Here is a 22,427-nt window from a genome sequence, read left to right as displayed (position 1 = left end):
TTTCCTTTTGGTATGTTAGGTATACACTATTTTCGTCTTATTGTTATTGATTTTTGATTTTATTTCAAACTTGCTCTGTTAAGTTATTTTGCTACTGATGATTTTCAAAGAGGTAAACAGTACAATGTTATCTGAAAAACGCTTGTGATTCAGGTATCTTCCATTAACATGTATTCCTACTCCTTTTCCTTAACTGAAAGATCTGGAAATGCCCTATAGGATTCCTTCGAATAGTTTTGTTGACATGGATTTCCTTCCTTGACTTCTCTTTCAATTATGAATTCCTCACTGTCTTCAAGAAGCCTGACTGGAGATGTACTGGGGCATATATCTTCCCCACAGTGATGCAAGTTGATGAAATGTTATAGCACTCGTTTCCCAAACCGAGCAAGGCAGCGCAGTTCTTAAGTCTATGGGTTCGCACTCAGGGCCGTCCGCTGTGGTCGAGCGGTTATAGGCGCTTCAGTCCAGAAGCCCGAGGCTACTATGGTCGCAAGCTCGAATCCTGCCTAATATGGATGTTTGTGATGTCCCCAGGTTTGTTAAGTAGTTCTAAGTCTAGGGGTAGTGATGACCTCAGATGTTAAGTCTCATAGTGCTCAGAGCCATTTTCGCGCTCAGGAGTGCGGCGGTTCAAACTGCGTCTGGCTGTGCAGATGAAGGTTTTCCGAGGCATATGTTGGGATGATTCTTTTTGATGATTTCCTTCGTCACCCTTTGGAATTTGGAACTTGCGCTTCATTGTCAATAGGAAGTTAAGCCCCCATTATCCTCCATTCTTTGTAAACGAGAGGCTTAAAGCGCAGACTTTACTAAAACTGAGCCCAAAGCTTTATCAAAAACGATGACCTGTAGAGAAAGTGATAATTCATTGTTAGGTTCCCTATAATCCTCGTTCACCATCTGCGGAAGGTCAGTTGTGTTATAATTACATCGTAAGTCAGTCTGTCCTTTCACTTGATTAAAAAGTAATGGTTTTTCTACACGATTGTTGAAAATTTTTTATATTCGTCTTGTCTATTTACAAAATGAGAATATACTGTAGGCTTATGGTTCTTAGTTTATCTCTCTACTTCTTGTGAATGAGGTTAATTAAATTCTATGTCTGACAGAGACTCTTTAATCCCCGTTACCGAGGGAGGTGGCGTAGTAGTTAGCATAATGGACTCGCATAATGGAGGACGACGGTTAAAACCAGCGTTCAGCTATCCTGATTTAGGTTTTCCATGATTTCCCTAAATCGCTTCAGGCAAATGCCTGGACTGTTTCTGTGACAGGGCACGGCCGACTTCCTTCCCCATGCTTCCCTAATGCTATGGGACCGATGACCCTGCTGTCTGGTCCCCTCCACTGAATCAATCCCTGTTGATACCATGAGGAACTGAACAACTAACAGTTCATAACGGCTTGACAGTTTCAACGAGGATACGTTGCACATTTGGCACCTCAAGCAGCTACTTAACAAGAGAAGGGCGTAAGACCTCACAAGTTATGGACAGGAGAATTTAAGTAACTATCCGTTTGTACATGAAGATTCTGCCATATGTGAACCTGTTATTTTTGCGAAACTAGTGGTCATGCAACGATTTCACTTAGAGATGCTAACGATTGAGATGGTGCATTGGTTACTCGACGTCGTAAGATCCAGTTTGGATCTCCACGATTTCGGTAAATCGTTTCATGTATATAATGGAGCGGATTCCTGGAAACGGCCGATTCCTGCGTCGTTCCTGTGAGCTCGAGCGTGCGTTCCTCTTCACAGCAACTGAACCCTCAGACGAGAGACTGCTAGTGTAATTATCGTTCAGAATACGTACGTCAAAGCAGGAGAGCTCACCAGCACTTGTCAGCAGGCCTTCCCCGAGCCAGGGGAACAGGAAGCGGTAATTGGCCGCCTTGCTGATAAGCTCGCTGCTCGCCAGGATTTTCTGTGAAAAAGAAAAGGTCGTACTGGAGTTCATGGAAAGTGGGTAGCTCACTTAAGATAACAAAACGACTATGTACAAGTCAAAATGCTTAACTCGATCTTAAATTGTTCCAAGTTTTGGCGTTACAGAACTGAAACACAATACGTGTAACAAGACACAAAGGAATTAAATACACTACCTGCCGGTGAGCATTGAATTACATGAGTGTGGCATGTTGAAAATTTGTAATGAGGCTAATGAGCAGAGGCAATACATCAGGAGTCTGTGGTGTAAGATGAGAATTTGTGTCTGACAGGAGGCGTGACCACTGCGTATGGATGGCGTAGTGGTCAGTACATCTGCGCAGCGTACAGGAGACCCAGGTTCGAATCGTGGTCCAGCACAAATTTTCATCTTACGATATTTATAAAATTCGAATGGTTCAAATGGCTCTAAGGACATCTGAGGTCATCATTCCCCTAGACTTCCCCCCCCCCCCCCCCCCCGAACTACTTACACCTAACTAACCTAAGGGCATCACACACATCCATGCCCGAGGCACGATTCGAGCCTGCGATCGTAGCAGCAGCTCGGTTCCGGACTGAAGGGCCTAGAACCGCTCGGTTAAAATATAAAATTCAGTGTTCACTGATAGATAATATCTTCCATTTATTTGTATCTCGATTCAGAGTGGCTGCAGGATCAAAACTGTATCTGTTCTTTTGGACTTATCCGAAAGAACAGACACCACATATACAGAACTTTTATTTTTATTTAAAGATGTTCAAGCCACTGCTGAGCTGTTCCGACATTTAACCATAGCTATTTCCAAATAAAATGACTGAGACGGTGTGAGAATAGCCGGGTAAAAGTAGCCCGACGCCACCCCCCCCCCCCCCACCCCCCATCTCCTTCATAATGAATTCTGACGTAGGAAATCACACCCTCATGATGAAGAGCAGGTACGTGGCTCCTATTTGTACTTGAGTCATGGCACCTGTAAGCATAGCGACCAGAGTCCTTGCGACTAAGCTTCTTGCATCACTCTGTGAACTGGTGAGGACAGAAGCATAGATCTATCTTATTTATTTTAGAGCTAATTCAACCTTGTCAAGGTCTAAACTCTTTAATTTTAACCTAAAAATGCGATTTCAGTTGCCTTTTCCAGATCTCCCTGTGTCCTGTTCTCTACCAGTTCAAGCTTGCGACTTTCTTCTCCCAGCGGTCTGGTCGTCTTCTTTGCGATCGTCTTTCTCTGAGACTTCACTGTTGTATTTCGTATACCTTCCATCATTTCTTCGCGCGAAAGATCCTATCCATTTCCATTTTAGAGCCTTCACCCTTCCGCAATGTCCCGAATTCTTGTTGTTGATCATCACTTCCTTTCCGATCATTTTTAGTGAGATCAAGGAATCACCTTTCTATGTTTCTGTCAACTGCTCGAAGTTTTCTTTTGAAACACTCGTTTAAAATCCAAATGTCACAGCGATATGTCAGTACGGAAAGAACGCATAGCTCTAAAACAAGTTTTTTAGCGTATTAAATTAAAAACGGTTGCGTTTCTTCCATAAGGCCTCCAGCTTAGCTTGATGGTGAACGCTCAACAAAAAGAAACGTCGGGAATTCCTGAAGATTATGTTCTCAGTATATATAAGTTTTGTATCAGAGGTGTCAGCAGACTATCAGGTTGCGCGCCGACGACACTGCGGCACGCAGACAAGTAAACCTGCTAAATAACTGTGGGAAAACACGAAACAGTTTGATGAACTGAAAAGAGACTGCCTCAAATGTCGACAGATGCAAGAAAGATCTGTAAGCGCCAAAGCACCGGTGCAAACAGTAAAGAAAAGAGTTCGCGAAACATAAACTGTCGGACAACTTTCCACAGATTTGTCTGAGTGTTCTTGGTGAGTTGGTGTCCAAACAATTAGGGGACGACAAGTTGTGCTGGATTCAATACAAAACTCATTTCTGGGAAACGAAAAAACTCACACGATGACTGACTGTCTAGATTTTTTTTTCTTAACGATGCAGAAGCAGAAGATCTACTGAACAGAATCGTAAGTGATGATTCGACGTGGGCTTTTCCTCAGTCAAGAAACCAAAGAACGACGCCAGGCTCTGTTAGCCCGAAAGGTTATGACTGCCTTTTGTAGGAACGCTAAAGGAAACTGATTTGTGAATTTTGTAGAACGTGGAAGGATAATTACTTCTGATTACTACTGTAAGATATTAAGAAAAGTGAGAAGAGCTATTCAGCGCAGGGGACTCTCTTACCTAGGCGCTTCGAATGACGAGCTGTAGTCGCAGTGAAAACGAAGTGAAAGAGCATAGCAGTGTAAAAAGTGTGTGGTGTTGCTCTACATTTAGAAGACTGTGTAGAGGTATACTACACCCAATTATCATTTAGCTGATACGTGAAACTGTCGTTCTATGTGGTACGTACTAAATCTGATTCCACAGTAACCAGTAGGGTATTTAAATAGGTCAATGTGTTAATTACAGGCCTTATGTTTCTGCACTACGCTCGGCTACACACCATGCGGCAGAAGCAAGTAATTTTGTATCAGACCAAATGGGAGGATTTTTACATTCGATCTACAGCACAGATATGCCTCGAAGTAATTTATAATTCTTTATACCTACCACAAAAAGTGACTGGATCTGTGCCTCGTTGATACCTGTGGAGAACGCAAGCCGCATGGAAAACTGCAATTGCTTAAAATCGAAGGGTATATTTAAATCACTAGGTATCAGTGGAACGCTAGGAATGAATAAGTTTTCACCTGCGGCAAACGCCGTAATGATGGTGACCTGTATTATGTTCGGCAATAGGTTCTTTAAAGCCAGCCTTGTTCCGCCACTGCATAAGTAATGACGGCAACTAATTAATTAATAGGGGTTTGTAATCATGTTTCTGATAAATTCTCGAGCTTTCGCTCGTCGCGCGACCTGATGGTACTACTCCAAGAAGGGTATTGCCGCTGTAATTTATTCTCGCAATAGCAATTGCACCCAGTTTACTACGATATATTTCGTTTGTTAGTAATTTAATTTTTCGTTAATGTTTCTTATTGTTTTATCTGAATATATAAGTCTCAAGTACATTAACCAAGAACTTGGAAGTAAATCGGTCAAGTACTTCTCGAGATGTGTGGTAACACCTTTCACTCTTGTTAAGATTTATGTCTGTTTAGGTATTGCGTATACTAAAAACATACGTAGCCCATGTTAGCCCATATGTCCATTAGGGAATCGTTGGGTAATTTGTTGTAAATCGGCCAACAACTTTAAAGAGACTTTTGGTAACAAAGTTTCCTCTTTATGTATTACATTCATGTATGTTTGTATGTATGTATGTATTACGAAATTTGGTCCCGAAGGTAAAATCTGCAAAATTTCATAATGATCGCAACAAAACTGTTGATTTGTATGCATTACAAACAAACAATTCGAAACTCTTCTTTATAAACTAAGTTGCTGCGTTAAGTTCGTAGCGTTTTTCCATAAGTTATTGATACACATAACAGAGCCTTTAGTCACCAAATATATTATTCTCCTCCACTATTCACAACAGTCTACCAACGCTGGCTAACTTATCGATTCCACGACTGTACTAATCACGTGGTTTTGAGGCGAAGGACCCGCCTAGGCGTGGCCGGAGCGCATTTTCATCCGGAAAGAAATCTGCTTGAAGATTATTCGATATAGAATGGAACGGGTGAAAATATGAAGGTGCAGCATCAGATGAACCGAGCGGGCGTTATCGCGGAGTAGCATAACTTGACGCCGTCTTCCTGGTCGTTGTTCTTGGATTGCGTCCGCAAGACTTCTCAGTCGTTGACAATAAATGTCAGCGATGATGGTGGAATGATCAGTCACCGAGTTTGTCAGATTTCGAGTACACTGACGTGGATTATTGAGGTCAAACCCCGAAGGCCTTCCTGAACGTGGAGAGTCACCAACGTCAATATGGTCATCCTTAAATCGAGGTAAACATTTCCTTGCCGTCGCTCTCTCCAATGCCATTATCCCCGTACATGTAGAACATGTTTCTGACTGCTGCCGCCGATGCTGTCACCAAGCTATTTAACTCAAACAGAACACGTCGGTTGCCATTGGTTATCCGTCTTGAACGGAGTGCAATTGACGTAAAGAGAATTACACCAGTCGCGTTTCGCTTTTATTTATAAATCATCTTCCGTAGTTGTCCTGCAAATTGTAGACAAATATTTGTTCATTGTTGGTAGTTTTAGGTTAAAAACAGCGTTTCCTTTGTAAAGTTGGCGTGCAAGTTACTTACGCTGTCTCTTTACCTATTCTTCTGCATCCCATCTACCTAGCAGTGCTTGACGTCAAAGGATTTCGGTTCAGATTTGCACTTGTCACTTTTTGCCATTGTGCTGTACTTCTTGCACTGCATTATTTACACTTCACTTTTGTAAACTGTTTCTCATTCCGTACAATAACAGCGTCCATGTCTGTTTGTTTGTTTTCGTTCACGTTGTGTGTTGCCAACATGTGACTACATTTTTTTGAGTTACGCGAAAATTTGTGAATTGTTTTATCTTTGTTAAAGACGTGAAAGGAGTGGAGGTGGGTTGACTCTTTTTGTGGGGTGGGGGTGGGGTAGTGGGGATGGGCCTGCACGGTGATTATAGGACAGAATCTGTGAGGACATGGTAGAGGTAAATGGCGACTGTGGTTGTATGTCTATATTTAACGTTATATTAAGTGGTTAGTCAGTTTAAACAGTGTGCGGTTTGCAAGCTGGTTTCAACATTTATGAGTAGCTTCTCTTCTATTACGGTTTTTTGGATGTGGTAGTTTTCTTTTAAGGTTAGATGTAGATTTTATTGTTGTTTATCCTTATGATTTCCATGTCTGTGTCTCTGGCTGTAATTTTATATTGGTGTTGGTGCAAGTGTTCGGCAAAATTTGAATGATTTGTCCTATACTTCGATGCTCTTTGTATCTCGTGTCAAAAGTCGTCCTGGTTTGACCTATGTGTCTTCCATCACATGTATTGGATTTCAGTTGGTATGTTCCTGATTTCTCATATAGATCAGTTTTTCCTATTGTTTTCGGGAAGTATTTCTGAATTGAATTATTCGTTCTGTGGACTATTTTTGCGCCTTGCTTTTTTTTAAAAAAATAATGAATATTCCGTGTATATATTTGTGGTTGTACGTCAATGAGTACCATCTTTTACTTTGTTTCTTTAACACTGTGTTGTTCCTATTCTTGTATTATGTGTATTTGTTTGTGTGTGATTTTATCCTTGTGTTGATGACAGCTGGATGTTCGTTGTTTCTATTTCTTGATTTTCTTGTTCACTTTTGTTACTAAGTTCTCTTTGTATCCATTGTTTGTGGCTATTTGTATTATGGTACTCATTTCTTTTTTGTAATTGTCTGTATGTAATGGTACTGTGTTTAATCTGTGGAGCATGTAACTAAGTGCTGCCTGCTTTTGAGAACTGGGGTGTTATGACGTCTCATGTATAATTATGTCTGTTGTTGTTGTTGGTTTTTGGTATATGTCAAATGTGTGGTGGTTGTTTTGAATCTTTATGGTAATGTTCAACAAATTTAACTGTATACTTCGTTCTTTCTCTATTGTAAAATGTCGCTTATCGTGAAGAGAATTTATGTCTGTGCAGAACTGGTCAATTTTATTGCTTGGTTTATCTATCAGGCACTAGATATCATCCATATATCTTATCCAGTATAGTATGTTGTACCTATTTGACACTATTTTGTTAAATATAATCTATTCTACATGGTTCATAAATATGTTTGCTATGGTTCCAGACACTGGGGATCCCACTGGTTATTCTTCACTTAGTAAATAGAATACATTATTGAAATGAAAATAGTTCGGTTCTATTTTATCTCTAGATGTATCTTTGATGTATTCTTGTGGAAGTGTACTGTTTGTCTTAAGATTTTGTTCTATAATATTTATTGTTTCGGTTATATGTTTTTATAAATAAAAGCGAAACGCATCTGGTGTAATTCTTTTTAATTAAATTGCAGTGAGCTCAAGCCGGTTAACTAATAGTAACATATCTTAACAGCTGCCGAGGAAGATGGCCACGTAAACAAACGTGGAATACGTCGGAAATATTCCGATTTCTCCATTTATAACTCCATTTCCTAGCCTCTGCAGCTCCACTCACTATCTCCAAATGTAAACTTAAATAGCAACAGTGAACGACAAATAAAAAATGATAATCGATATATAAATCCATAGTACCCGGAATACCAACAGGCAAAATAAAATCACTACCAACTTATGCATCAACCTAATATCTTGGTTGACATTTATTAGAAGCATTTCATCTATACGCTAAGGGTAGCCCTCGTGATAAAAGCAAATAAGGGAAGTATCCGACATTATCAGACCGCAACAATAACGGTAAACTAATGGAGCACGTATCATTGTTTAAATATCCGGAGATAACTCTACAAAAGGATATGAAATGGAGAGAACATGCAGGTGAAATCACTTGCACTAAGGGTGGATGAGGGTCATAGTTTTTAGGAAATTCTGGGACGTGCGGCGCATTTGCTAAAGGAACCTCATCTGTTACAGAGTACTGCTTCTGCGTTTGAGTCTGAAATTATGTTGAAGCTACTGAGAGAAGCGCCTGTGAGAACGTTACAGGTTGATACTGTTTGTACCAAAGTTGAACGAACATGCTCAAAGAATTTAAATGGTAATAGCAGGAACAAAGGTGACGTTATTCCCGGTAAATTTAGGGACCTAGTTTTGCGGAACTCTGAGCAATAGCTTTGTTGCCCCCATCGCAGATCTCCAAAAGGAGGAATCAGGACAAGATTTGTTACCTAGCTTAATATCCGTTTGCATTAGTACCAGAGAGTACCTAATACTAGTACAAAATACATTCTATCATACACTGTACAGTAACTTGTGGCTTATGTATATCAGTTACTCCTACCAGAGTTAGTGAAAGACCAAGCTGTTTCTTACTGCATAAGACCTACATCGAGGTCGTGTGTACAAAGTTTAAACAGCTCTTAACCTCGACCTGCCTTATCTTGTGTTGGCTGCTGAGCATTTCCTATGTCGTCGCCTCTCTCTAACAGCTTGATCTACAGAGCGTGGTTATCTCTGTGCTGAGTTATGGGTGACATGCAGCTATTTTTTCGCAAAATAAACATTATTGAACATGATTTATCTTATCTTACCTGACTGGTGTTAACGGGCATGAAACATTCTCACCATTTTTCTATGGAGTTATGTTCAGTAAGGGTTCAACTAATCGAGATATAGGAAATGTTTTGCTGAAGTCAGAGGTTTCAATAATCGAAAAGCTCAGAGAATGATGTTCCTCTGGAGACGGGTTAGGAATATAATTTTCAGATACTTTAAGGACGTCTGTGCCGGATTACCTTTATTTTCGTAGGTCTGTATCTCAAATAAGTCTATATTGTTAAATTTTTTAGTGGATATGGAGACAGTAGAATAATGGCTTACCTCGATATGCTCTGGTTTACTGACGTTTATTGAGGCACTCGGACCCATCCAGCCGCGGAATATCGGCCAGTATTGTTTCGTCACCTTGTCGAAGACACGAAGTCTGTCTGGAAAATAAAATCGTCTTCTATACTAAGAAGTGTTGGATTGTTTTTCATAATTCATCTCACTTCGGTGTAAAACGCAACAATGATATCGATGTGGAGATTGAGGCCAGCGTGCAACGTCGTAGTCGTTCGCATGTGGATCATGAGAAGAAACCTCACGAACTTCTAGAAATGATTTTCGTGATTCTGCTAAACCTCTCATGTAGCCCTGCAAAACTAACGACACAAGTAGAAACTGACAAACACATTGACAGGATATTTGATGTTACTTCAATGGTTATAAATTCGAATCCGTTTACGAAGAATTTGGTATACGCTGATAGGTGAAAAATCGGATCACCGAGAAAGAGTTGTGTGACGTAAATGGAAGTTGGTTGGCATGTTTTTGCATGCGAAAGATCATGTCTATTCAAATTTGGCGCCAATCGCATCAGTAGCGCTAGTAGCACTACTGTGAGAACACAAATCAGGTTTGCTTTAAAGATGCCCTGTAAGGATCGTGAGCATTGGTTACCTTTGAGATTGGATGTGGTGAGTTGACGTTAGTCAACAATGTCTTTAAAACAACTAAGACGCCATTATCAACACCTCACAGAGTTTGAACGAGGTGGTGTAATAGAGGTACGAGAAGTTAGATGTTCCTTCTGCACGAAGACTTGGTAGGAATGCAGCCACTGTACATAATTGCTGGCAGCGGTGGTCCCAAGAATGTACGGTCGCAAGAAGAGCAGGTTTCGGATGACAACGTGGCAATACCGAGAAAGAGGCTCATTGTGCTCGGCGGATAGCTCTGGCGCGTCGTACTGCATCTGCAGCAGCAATTTGATCAGCAGCTGGCACCATAGCGAGTCAAAGAACTGTTACAAATCGAACAGCTCTGAGCAAGACGGCAAGTAGCGTATATTCCTCGATGTCAAACAACATCGATTTGCGACTTCAGTGTTGTCAAGTGAAAGCTTATTGGGCGGCGGGTTGGTGGTCTGCTGCCTTTTCTGATAAATGCTGGCTCTGCCCCGGTGTCAGGGAAGGCCGTGTATGCTTTAGAAGGAGTCCATTTGAGGGCCTGCAACCAAACTGTTTGTGTGCTAGACACAATGAATCTGTATCTGGAGTTATCGTCTGGGATGCGATTTCGTATGACAGCAGGAGCACTCTCGTGGTGACCCAACGCACCCTGATCGCACATTCGTACGTCAGTCTGGTGGTTAGACCTGTTGTGCTGACATTCATGAACGGCATTCCTCGCCCACATACCACTGTTGTAACCCAACATGCTCTGCAGAGAGTCGACAAATCGCCTTGCCATGCTTGGTCACCAGATCTGTCTCCAATCGAGTACATATGAGGCATCGTCGGACGAAAAATCCAGCCTCATCATCAAATAGAATTTACCGTCCCTGTAATGACCTGCTAAGTGCAAGAGGCATTGAAATCCATGCCACAAACCGACAGCCGGCATCCGTACAACACAATGCATGCACGTTTGTATTCAACATTCTTGCTGTTACACCGGTAATTAATGTACCCAATTTCATATTTGCAATGTTTTTAATCTCGCAATTACATTAACCTGCTCTCCCTCCCCCCCCCCCCGCTCCCCCTTCCCCCTGAGCCATGGACCTTGCCGTCGGTGAGATGGATTGTGTTCCTCAGCGATACAGATAGCCGCACCGTAGGTAAGACCACAACAGTGGGGCGTCTGTTGAGAGGCCAGACAAACGTGTGGTTCCTGAAGAGGGGCAGCAGCCTTTTCAGTAGTTGCAGGGGCAACAGTCTGGATGATTGACTTATATGGCCTTGTAACAGCAACCAAAACAACCTTGCTGTACTGGTACTGTGAAAAGCTGAAAGCAAGGAGAAACTACAGCCGTAATTTTTCCCGAGAGCATGGAGCTCTACTGTATGGTTAAATGATGATGGCGTCCTCTTGGGTGAAATATTCCGGAGGTGAAGTAGTTCTCCATTTGGATCTCCGGGCGGGGACTACTCAGGAGGATGTCGTTACTAGGAGAAACAAAACTGGCGTTCTACGGAATAGAGCGTGGAACGTCAGATCCCTTAATACGGCAGGTAGATTACAAAATTAGAAAGGGAAATTGATATGTTAAAGTTAGATATAGTGGGAATTAGTGAAGTTCGGTGGCAGGACGAACAAGACTTCTGGTGAGGTGAATACAGGGTTATAAATACAAAATCAAATAACGGTAATGGATGAGTGGGTTTGATAATGAATAAAATAATCAGGAACGCGGATAAGCTACTATGAACGGCATAGTTGCAGTACCCAGTTTCACATTTGCAATGTTTTTAATCTCGCGATTACATTAACCTGCTCTTCCCCGCCCGCCCCCCCCCCCCCTCCTCCCAAATGAGATAGACACGAAGTCCACGCCTAACACAACAGCACAAATTTGTACGCCAACTAGCTCCGCAGATGACCAAGAGATTGAAGAAATGTATGATGTGATAAAACAAATTATTCAGATTGTTAAAGGAGACAAAAATTTGATTGTGATAGGGTACTGGAATTAAATAGTAGGAAAAGAAAAAGAAGGAAAAATTGCTGGTGTATATGGGCTTGGGGAATGGAATGAAAGAGGAAGCCGCATGTTAGAATTTTGCAAGGAGCATAATTCAATCATCGCTGACATTTGGTTTAAGAATCATGAAAGAAGACTGTATATGTGGAAGAGACCTGGAGACATCGGGAGGAGTGTACTAGAAATGTTAATGACATAAATATGTTACCTAGATAAATGTATTTCATTATACAAAAACAACTACTCCCAACAGGTTATGAAGGCTCAACGGTACTGAACGGCCGCCGTGTCATCCTCAGCTCATAGGTGTCACTGGATGCGGATACCGAGAGGCATGTGGTCAGCACACCGCCCTCCCGACCGTATGTCAGTTTCCGAGATCATTCATTACACTACATTAATAATTTTTTGGTGTTACGATTTTTTTCATATATATATATATATATATATATATATATATATATATATATATATATATATATATATATTCGTTTGTTTGACTGTTGGTTTTTCTCTCACAGTGTTTGAATTTTTGTTTGTACAATTCCTTATTGTGATTCCTCGAATAGGTATCTTGGTAACTTACGGTTGTGCAATATATGTAGACGAGTTATGTAGGCGTTACCTAGACACCTGGAAGTAAATTCGTTTGGTCGAAGACTCTAGTTGTAAATTCTTTTACGAGTTTCTGAATTTTATCCATCCCATTAGCCTGCATTACATCTGTCTTCCTCGTCCAGAGTGGAGTGTTTGGGAGCCATCACAACACACTGTTTTGCTCAACTCACGACGTTTACATGTTTCTGTGACATGTGACTGGAGGAAACTGCAACCTCACGTGGGTCATGATTTATACAGTGTGAAGCAACCCTACCAACATACTTTCAGATGTTGTTCAGGGATAGCTTCGAAGTATTTTGGTACAAGGGATTCGTGGTCTCCACGGCAGAGTAAAAATGTAATTATGATTTATTCGGTATTGTAGGACAATCACTTCTGTCTCTGTGAAAATGTGGAATGATTCAAAAAGAAATTACAGGTTTCAATTGTTTACTACAGACAAACTATAAAAGAAAGAAATGCATTGCATATGCCGCTGGGTAGAGGAAGGTTCGAAGTTCTAACACAGATGTGATTCTTGTTTGTTTGTAGCAACATGGCGATTACATTACAAAGAGTAATCAGTTTGTGTGGTGGAATCTGCGCGAAGTCAATTCATTGTTCAAGTACAACGTACAATCTGCCGACGATGTAGCAAGAAGCCACTTTCGCAGACGCACATTTATGATTGGCATACAAAATTCTTGGAAGTCGGTTGCATATGCGAAGGGAAAAGCATTGATCGGCCACGCATATTTGATGAAAATGTCGAGCTTATTGCAGATGCATTCACACGGAACCCTCGGAAGTCCACAAGCGGGCACGCCAGGAGTTCAATTTCCTCAAGCAACGGTGTGGCGTGTTCTGAAACGACGCATGGATACGAAGGCTTACAAGTCATACTGTAGCAAATGCGTACCGGCGACCACAACAGAAGGTACGAGTTCTGCATTTCAGTTCTACAAGATACGGCAGAGGGCACTTTCTCCGAACGACTCATCTTCAAGGACGAACCGACGTTTCATCTATCGGGTATAGTAAACTGTCATAATTTACGAATTTTGGGGTCACCAAATCATGGCGTCGTCGTCGAACGTGGAAGACACTCACCGACACTGAACGCGTTGTGTGGCGTTTCTGTTCACAAAGTTTACAGACCTTTCTTTTTTCCGGAAGAAACTGCGACAGGAATGTCATACCTGGTCATGCTGCAAACTTGGTTGTTTCCTCAACTTCACGAAGATTCCAATAAATTCATTTTTAAGCATGAAGGCGCCCCACCTCACTTCCACCTTTAGGCGCAGCGTTATCTTAACATCAACATCCCACAACTTTAGACTGGAAGAGATGGATAACAAGATCTTGTTCATTGGTTTTGTTCTCCCAGGTTACCAGAAGTCATACATTGCTATCTTTTCTGTGTGTTTACGTAAAAGACAGAGTCCTTGTCCCACCTGTGGCAGCTTCTCTTCAAGACCTGAATTTTTGAAACTGTCGATTCAGTAAACAGGTACCTGTTGGTTCGTTTGTGGAATGAAATAGACTGCCGTTTCGATTTTTCTCGAGCAACTCATGGTGCCCATGTTATGTGTGCAGTATAATACCTGTACGAACATAAAACTTTGAACATTCCTCTATGGAGTGAAATGCGCAATGTATTGCTATCTTTCATAGTTTCCTTGTAATAAACAACTGAAGTCTATTCCTTTTTTTAACTATCCCGTACGTTCATAACAGTGAAGAAGCCTATAAAATGAAATGACCAGAACGTACAGCATTCATCACAGATTAATGAAATACCCCTCAGACAGAACTGTGACGTGGCTGCCGTTGCTGCAAGAACAGTGGCGTCGTTATGCCACACTTCCGCTGCATTCAGTGGATCCTCACATGGGGTTCACATCGGCCAACTGTTCATAATTAAATCCGTCCACAGGACTTACGTGTCAGCGCTAACGCACAACTAACACTGCTGGGAACCAAGACCCTAGACAGAACGGGGCGGTACTGAATGCAAACTTGAGGGCAACGAGTTAAAAACGGCAATCATGTAATCAGCAGCAGTTACCGTGAGCGAATGGAAATGAGATACACAGCTGGAAAAGACAAAAACTCTGACTTGGTACCCATATACTTGCTTAAGTTCGAATAGCGGATTGTGGAAGCACAAAAAAGGACGACAAAGTAAAACCTGTCTCTCTGGAACAGGTTTGATGCATCTCTTCCTGTTAGTCTATCGTATTCAAGCCTCTTCTGCACAACTGCTGTAACCAACGTTCAACTAAACCGCTCTTCTGTTGTCACGCGCTGATCCCTCCCTAAAATTTTCTCCTCTCCACTTACTTCCCTCCATTACCGACTGACATTTCCAAGACGTTATTGATTTCTCCATGTCTGGATGCTGCTGCTGCTTAATACTGATTAATTCCATGATCTCTCAGAACGTATTGTATCAACTGGGCCCTTGTTTCAGCCGAGTTATGCTATAGACTCCTTCCCCCCCCCCCCCCCCTCTTCGATTCAGTACCTCTTCGTTAGCTACGCATAGAGCTTAATATTATTGTAGGCTTTCATAGACTACCGTAAGTATGCGTAGTATGCACTAGTTTTCCCAGTAGCTTTGGTCAGTTAAGGAAGGTCGAATCTGTTTTACCTGTAAATTGGGTGTGTTGCATAACTGTTGGCCGTTACGCTCATCTAGGAAGTGAGTGGGGGAAAAAAGGTAAAATAAAAAACTGAGTGGAGAAAATAGGTAAAATAAAAAACCAAGTAACAAAAATATATCAAACATCGCTTCAGTACTTTTTCAAACTTAAGTAAAACATGTTTCTGTTATCCGTAAACAACTTTCGCATTTATCAGTAATAGCAGGAAGTTCTTGCGTTTGACCATGATAAGCCTCCTATTAAGTACAAAATAATAACAACGCTTACATACATATAAATTTTTGTGCATGTAAACTGTAATTTCATCAAACGTAATTGCTTCGGTTGCATAAAAGCGCAGAAGTTACAGGAGTAACTAATTTTTATTACTTAAAAAATGCAACATATTCTTTAAGGAGTACAACTCTAGTTACATATCTAATCTTCTGCAGTGTCTCTGTAGCACCTCATTCCGAAAGCTTCTATTATTATCTGGAATGACTTACTTCTGTTCAATGCTACACTCTAGAGCAGGGGTTCCTAACAAAATTTTTTCGAGGACCCCTCATCGAGCATGATCGGTACCTTGTCTTATCACAGTATCAAGAATCTAAAAAGCCAAATTAAGAGTCTTTTTATACGTTTTCTATTTTTGGTACTTAGAAGAAACATTGACATATTCATTATTGAAACAATATTCAGCTTATAATTTTTTCAATTTATCCATCATTCTTATTGTTAAATTTTTGATTATTGCAAAAATCTTTGTCTTCAAATCTGGGTGTTTAGTATAACAGGTGCATTATCTTCCTCTTCATCTGTAGGCCTTTCTCGTTTTAACGAACCACTTTTTAACAAACAGTCCATTTTTAACTACGCGAACTGTGGCTTCCCCAAAAAACAACGCTTTACGTACATTACTGTTTTAATACAATATATTCAATATGTAAACAATACGGTCTGTGAAAGCACTGGAAATAAATTAACATTGGCCGATTGTCGTCTGAAATGCGAGTTTCTGTGTAAAGTGACTGTTAGTTGTCAGCTGCAAAGAGGCAGCGTGCGTAGTCTAACGGCATACAGCAGAACTATATGCATCTGTCTAATACTAGTTTTGCGCTAGAATGTGCTAGTTTCAGTTGGCTCCAGGAAGACGCTAGACGCAGAAGTTAGCGTTCGGTAAATCTCTGCTCATGCAGCAAGCGGCCAAAACTAAAAATCTGTTATAATACGAAATATATTCAATATATTTTTTATTCTAATAGTGTCTTGAGGACCCCTCTGGCATAGCTCGCAGACCCCTAAGGGTCCGCGGACCACCTATTGGGAACCACTGCTGTAGAGAAATATAAGAGCGATCAAAAAGTTCCCCCTCGAATGTCGTACAGTGCAGAATCGCTGTGCCAATCAGGCAAAAACGCCTTGAATTTTGACAATCATGCCACCGACGCACCAGGCTGAAGATACCCGTTTGGTAAAATACGCTGTCGTGCTGCCTGAGGAGGTCCGTAAATGCCTGCTGCACATATTGGTCCGACAGGAATCGTCGACCTTGAAGGAAATTTTTGAGGGTCCGCAGGCGTGATAATCGCATGGAGAGATCAGGGCTATAAGGCGTCTGCTCGAGTGACTCTCCCACTTTAGATGGCGCAATTTCTGCGTTACGCCATTTGCGATATGGAGACGTGTGTTATAATGAAGCAGCAGCACACCTTGTCGCAGTTTTACCGGACGTTTCGCCTTATTTGCACGCCGTAATTTCTCAGGCGTTGCGCAGTATCCTTCCCAAGCGATGGAGAAACAGTTATCTTGAAATCAATAAGCAGTGAGCCCTGGTAATCAAAGAACAGGGTGAGCACCACCCTTCAAGCAGATGACTGGCTTTTGAACTTCTTGGAACGAGGGGTCTATGGATGAGACCACCGCATCGTCGACAACTTCGAATCCAGTTCCCAGTGGTGCCATACCTTTCGTCGCCTGCAACAATGCGCTTAGGAAACGTGTTGCCTTCAACATTTAAACGAATCAGGTGCTTCAGGAAAACAGCCATCCTTATCCGGTCTGCTTTTTGTTCGCCGTTCGACGCCCGGTGTGTCCACTGGCTGCGGACTTTAAGGTAGCCCAACTTCTGCTGGACGGTGTATTTGCACACTACGCAGGCTGACGTCGAGATCCTCAGCTAGCGCACGAATAGTTATGCGCCGGTCCGGCCTAATCTCATCATCGACCACCAGCTTGTTGTTTTCCGTAATGACTGACGCTAGCCTCCAAGATCGAGCGGCGTCTTGTGTCGAATCGCGACCACTGCTGAAATTGACGCACCAGTTCACAACGGTTGTTTTCGACAGACATGCTGCCCCATACATATCGAGAAAGTTCAAAGGTCAGCAGGTTTTGTACTATCGCGAAATAGGGGAGGGTGTGTCACTGAAATGATACAGATTTTGGGTGAACATCATTAAAACAAAGGCGTTTTTCATTGCGGAGGAATCTGACTAAATTTCTATCACCAGCTTTCTCCTCCGAATGCGAAAATATATTGTTGCTGCCGACCTACACAGGGACAAACGATCACCATAATAAAATATGGGAAATCAGAGCTCGCACCGAGAGATATAGGTATTCATTTTTACAGCGCGCTATACGATATTGGAATAAAGGAATTATTGTGAAGGTGGTTCGATGATATCACTGCCAGGCACTTAAATGTGATTTGTAGAGTATCCATGTAATTGTAGATGAATTCTTCGGCCGCCAAGAAAAGAATAACAGTGCGTTGATCCTGTTTGGACGCATTTGATAATAATGTTGTCGTAATTCTCTTTCCTCATATATCGCTTATAAGTCGGAAAGACACGATTGCTACACTAACCCCTTGCTTACATGTCTGTGCTTGTACGCCCTCATCAGAGTCGCGCTATGTTGCATATACACTGCAGCAAAGCCCTCACACCGAAAATTTTTGATCGAGTCTTACACCTTCAGAAAAGAGTACCTACTATTTACATTCAGTGTTACCATATTTATCTTTTTTTCTTAGTATTGCCGGTAAATATTTAAATCATCAAGTTCCACAAATGTCTTACAAGAAGCTTAGAATCGAATTATCGGATTCTATTTCTTTGTTACGGGCATTATCTTGCAGCGCGTATAAACAGAGTTATCATTCACTACACCAAATGCATACTTTTAAATAAATTTTCTGTATTTTCTTAAGCAGATTCAACGGAGATGTTAGGTTGAGAGTGGAACATAACTTTCATTGTACAGGATGTGTACTATTACAGGCTCAAACGGAAAGAAGGCGTGATAATCGCACGGAGAGATCAGGACTATAAGGCGTCTGCTCGAGTGACTCCCCCACTTTAGCTGCGCAATGAAGCAAGAAAATAATCCTAGCCAGGGGAAAGTTAAGCACTTTTGTACTTTTAAACAATGAACAGTATTTGGAACAAGTGTTGTCGTTGGAATGAAGAGAAAGTATTTTAAAAAATGAACCGAACGACGTGAAATAATAATCAAGAATTTATGATACATCCTTGTATATACATTTGCATGTGTCGAAAAACGTGTTTTGTATATGGAATGTTCGTCCCGGCTTGTGCGACAGGCAGTAGACTCACATAACCTAAGACTCTGACTCGACAAACATCTTCAATGACAGTAAGCACCATAGGCCGTCGTAGCAACAGGTAATCACAAATCAAGGCGACAATGACAAGCATGTTTGTCATTTCATCAAGTGTATTCGCTTAGAAGTGTCAATTTGTATGACAGGCAGAGATAATTGACTACAGCAGTGGTTCAAAAATGGCTCAGAGCATTATGGGACTTAACTTCAGAGGTCATCATTCAGCTAGAACTTAGAACTACTTAAACCTAACTAACCTAATGACATCACACACATCCATGCCCGAGGCAGGATTCGAACCTGCGACCGTAGCGGTCGCGCCGTTCCACACTGTAGCGCCTAGAACCGCTCGGCCACCCCGACCGGCCTACGGCAGTGGTCACGGTTATTATTTGTGACAATGGTGTATAAAAACAAGTACTTTAAAACAAATAAAATGGTATTTGTAGTAAGATAATACGAAAGGACAGTCCGTTATTAGAAATTAATGAGTCAGCTTCGTAAAATATACGCCTGAACCTGGGGATCCACGCTGCTGTTTTGCCTATGATAGTTAAAAAGTCTGTAATGTTAAAATTTTCCACATATAGTACGTTTCAGGACAAAACCGGGATGAAATGTCAGAACCCGGTCAAAAACCTTTCTAACGATACCTGATTTTTTCCTGGGCGATGAGTGTGTTGAGAATAATGGTTGTAGACTTGAGAAATAATGTATACTGTAAATACAGATCCGATAACCAATGGTTTCCCTGACACCATATATTACCACTGAGTACCTCAACACTTTATAACAGAGTCTCTGTACATCCAAATTACAGATATACGTTTAACGAAAAACGCGTACCACAAACTTCCTGGCAGATTAAAACTATGTGCCATACCGGTCCTCGAACACGGAAATTACGCTTTACGCAGGTAAGTGTTCCATCGAGTAGACGATATCCATGCACAACTCGCGAACCACCCTCACAGCTTGGATAGCTCAACCGAAAGAGCACTTGTCCGTAAAAGGCAAAGGTCCCAGCTTCGAGTCTAGGCCTAGCCCTGGCACACAGTTTAAATCTTCCACGAAGGTTCAAGTCAGCGCTGAATCCTCTGCGGAGTGGAGATTCATGCGGGGGATATTCCAACAAGTGTTCTGCAAGCGAAGGCAGGCTTCAACACGTATTCTTATTGATTCCCGTACATGTCAGAAATCCGAAACGGTTTCCCAACGAAATGACAACCATCCACTATATTTTCCTGGAGTCATCCTTTTATATATCCTCACACACAATATTCAAAGCTTTCAAGTTCGTGGACCTGCGAGGCCATGGTACTGGGGATCCACTACAAAACAGACTTCTCGTTGTAGCACTATGTACCAATACTTGGGTATCCAGAATGATGATAAAATCAAACGAAGGCATTTTGGAAACCATTGGTTTACGAATCTATATTTGTTACAATTATTCGCTTGTTTCATTGCAATATACTCGCCTCTCGTTTGTATATACATAGGTGTAACACCCTGTAAATTAACCCTAGAACACTTAGGAGGGAAAAACGTTAAACTCCCACTAAACAATCGTGAAGTTCACTACTCCACATTTTCTTCAATGTAAGCCATAATTTATAGATTATGCACTAGTAATTTACCAGTATTAGATGTCTAATGTATGTTACATACCAAACTTCATACAAAATATCCTAGTTGGTGAGTGACACAACCAGCCACAAATACTTTTTTAATGTTTTATTTTACTGCCATAACCGGTTCTTGGCTACCATGCCCGTTTTCACATGGCTAGCATTTTTCGTTACATAGATGTTTTGGTTAACATAATGTTGTCTGCTCCCTATTGCACAAGAATATTTGAGTATAGTTCCACTTCATCAGTTGTTTAATTAATATATATATATATATATATATATATATATATATATATATATATATATATATATATGTGTGTGTGTGTGTGTGTGTGTGTGTGTGTGTGTATTCGCATTTATATGTTCCAGTAAATAGCGGTTCGTTTTGTTGCTAGGAAACCACACGGATCACAATGAAACGAATCGCTGTCTACTAGAGAACACAACCATTTTGCATCTCACACTTTGCGTAGTTTTATTAATGTAACAACTGATAAAGTGGCATTAAATACTCAAATATTCTTGTGCAGTGTGGAGCAGACGACATGCTGTTAACCAAAAGATCTATGTAACGAAAAATGTTAGCCATATGAAGATGGGCGTGGCACCCAAAACCGGTTAAGGCAGTAAAATAAAACATTAAAAATGTATTTGTGGCTGGTTGCGTCATTCACCAACTATCATTAACGGCCGCGGGGTTCACAAGATCCAACACGGATAAAATAACAAACAAAATATCCTGAATGAGACTTTCACTCTGTAGCGGAGTGTGCGCCGATATGAAACTTCCTGGCAGATTAAAAGTGTGTGCCGTACCGAGACTCGAACTCGGGACCGAGTTCGAATCTCGGTCCGGCACACACTTTTAATCTGCCAGGAAGTTTAGAATATCCAGTGTTATATCACCTGCAATAGTAAATTTTACGAGGATTTCGCAATCTAGTTTTAAAATTTATCAGTCCAGGAAGCGGACCAACATCAATGTCTTTTATGCAAAGCATAAGCAGCCCAACGCAGCTCCTAGTCCTAAATTTCGTACACCTATATTCCGTCAGATGTGCCGGTAATGAGAGATGCTGAGGTTCTAACTCTTATCTGGCATTCTGTTGTGACAAGTAACTAAAGGTTAACCATGTGAATATACGGTTTCTATACGAAAACTTTCATTGTTGGTACAGTACCTTGCCTTTCGACGAGGAACGCTATGTACGTAGTCCCTATCAGCGGGAACGCCAGAGGGCCGGGAATCTTGTCGACGGCTCTGCAGAAAATCCACCTCCGGTACAGCGCCAGAGCGGCCAGGCCTACAACTGCGGCCGCTACCACGAAGAGTATTAGCTCCATGGGGCAGAAGACGCAAATGCCGGTGAAGTTAGAAGTACCGCAGAGGAGCGGCGTGCACTCGACTCGGCAGAGCTCCGGAGGTGCACTGGCCGGGGAAAGCCATCAGCGCAGACGAGATCGCAGCCATCAGCGGCCAGCGTGCTGCTGCTAGTTCCGTTATGGGCCGCGGCGCGCCGTAGCGCTAGCGTACACTCTGAAGGTCGACTAATGGCAGTGGGCGCCCTCGGCTCGTAACAGAGCCGTCGGGGGGGCCATTTTACCACGCGTGTCGCCATAGCTGCTCTCAAAGTCAGGGTCACGTCTCAATGAAGGGGCAAAACAATGAATCATGTTGCGTTTACTGCTCGTAAGTGGGCAGTAACGACCGTAAGACATCATCAGCTCTTTTCGCTTTCGACAGGCTAAGCAGTTTGTTCAGGCGCTTAGTTTGCTGATGACATTGTGCTGTTGCTTCTAGTGCAGATAAACTGCAACAACTTAAGATAGTTGTAAGCTTGCATATTGATAGACACTATT

General features: G+C 41.7%; 1 protein-coding gene across 1 annotated transcript in view; it reads right to left on the bottom strand.

Moving 5' to 3' along the window:
• LOC126282124 (cytochrome P450 4C1-like) overlaps positions 1 to 22,115 on the bottom strand; it is a 91,266-nt gene extending 69,151 nt beyond the window's left edge. Inside the window, exons 1-3 of the mRNA XM_049981595.1 lie at positions 21,749 to 22,115; positions 9,411 to 9,517; positions 1,838 to 1,928 (exon numbers count right to left, since the gene is read on the bottom strand). Coding sequence (XP_049837552.1) covers positions 1,838 to 1,928; positions 9,411 to 9,517; positions 21,749 to 21,911 — 361 coding nt within the window. The 5' untranslated portion in view covers positions 21,912 to 22,115. The remainder of the gene's footprint in view (positions 1 to 1,837; positions 1,929 to 9,410; positions 9,518 to 21,748) is intronic.
• Positions 22,116 to 22,427: the final 312 nt, after the last annotated feature.

Source organism: Schistocerca gregaria, chromosome 7 (genome assembly GCF_023897955.1).
Source record: "Schistocerca gregaria isolate iqSchGreg1 chromosome 7, iqSchGreg1.2, whole genome shotgun sequence".
NCBI lineage: Eukaryota > Metazoa > Arthropoda > Insecta > Orthoptera > Acrididae > Schistocerca > Schistocerca gregaria.
The sequence above is the reverse complement of the archived record's forward strand: the minus strand, read 5'-3'. Positions and strand labels throughout refer to the sequence as shown.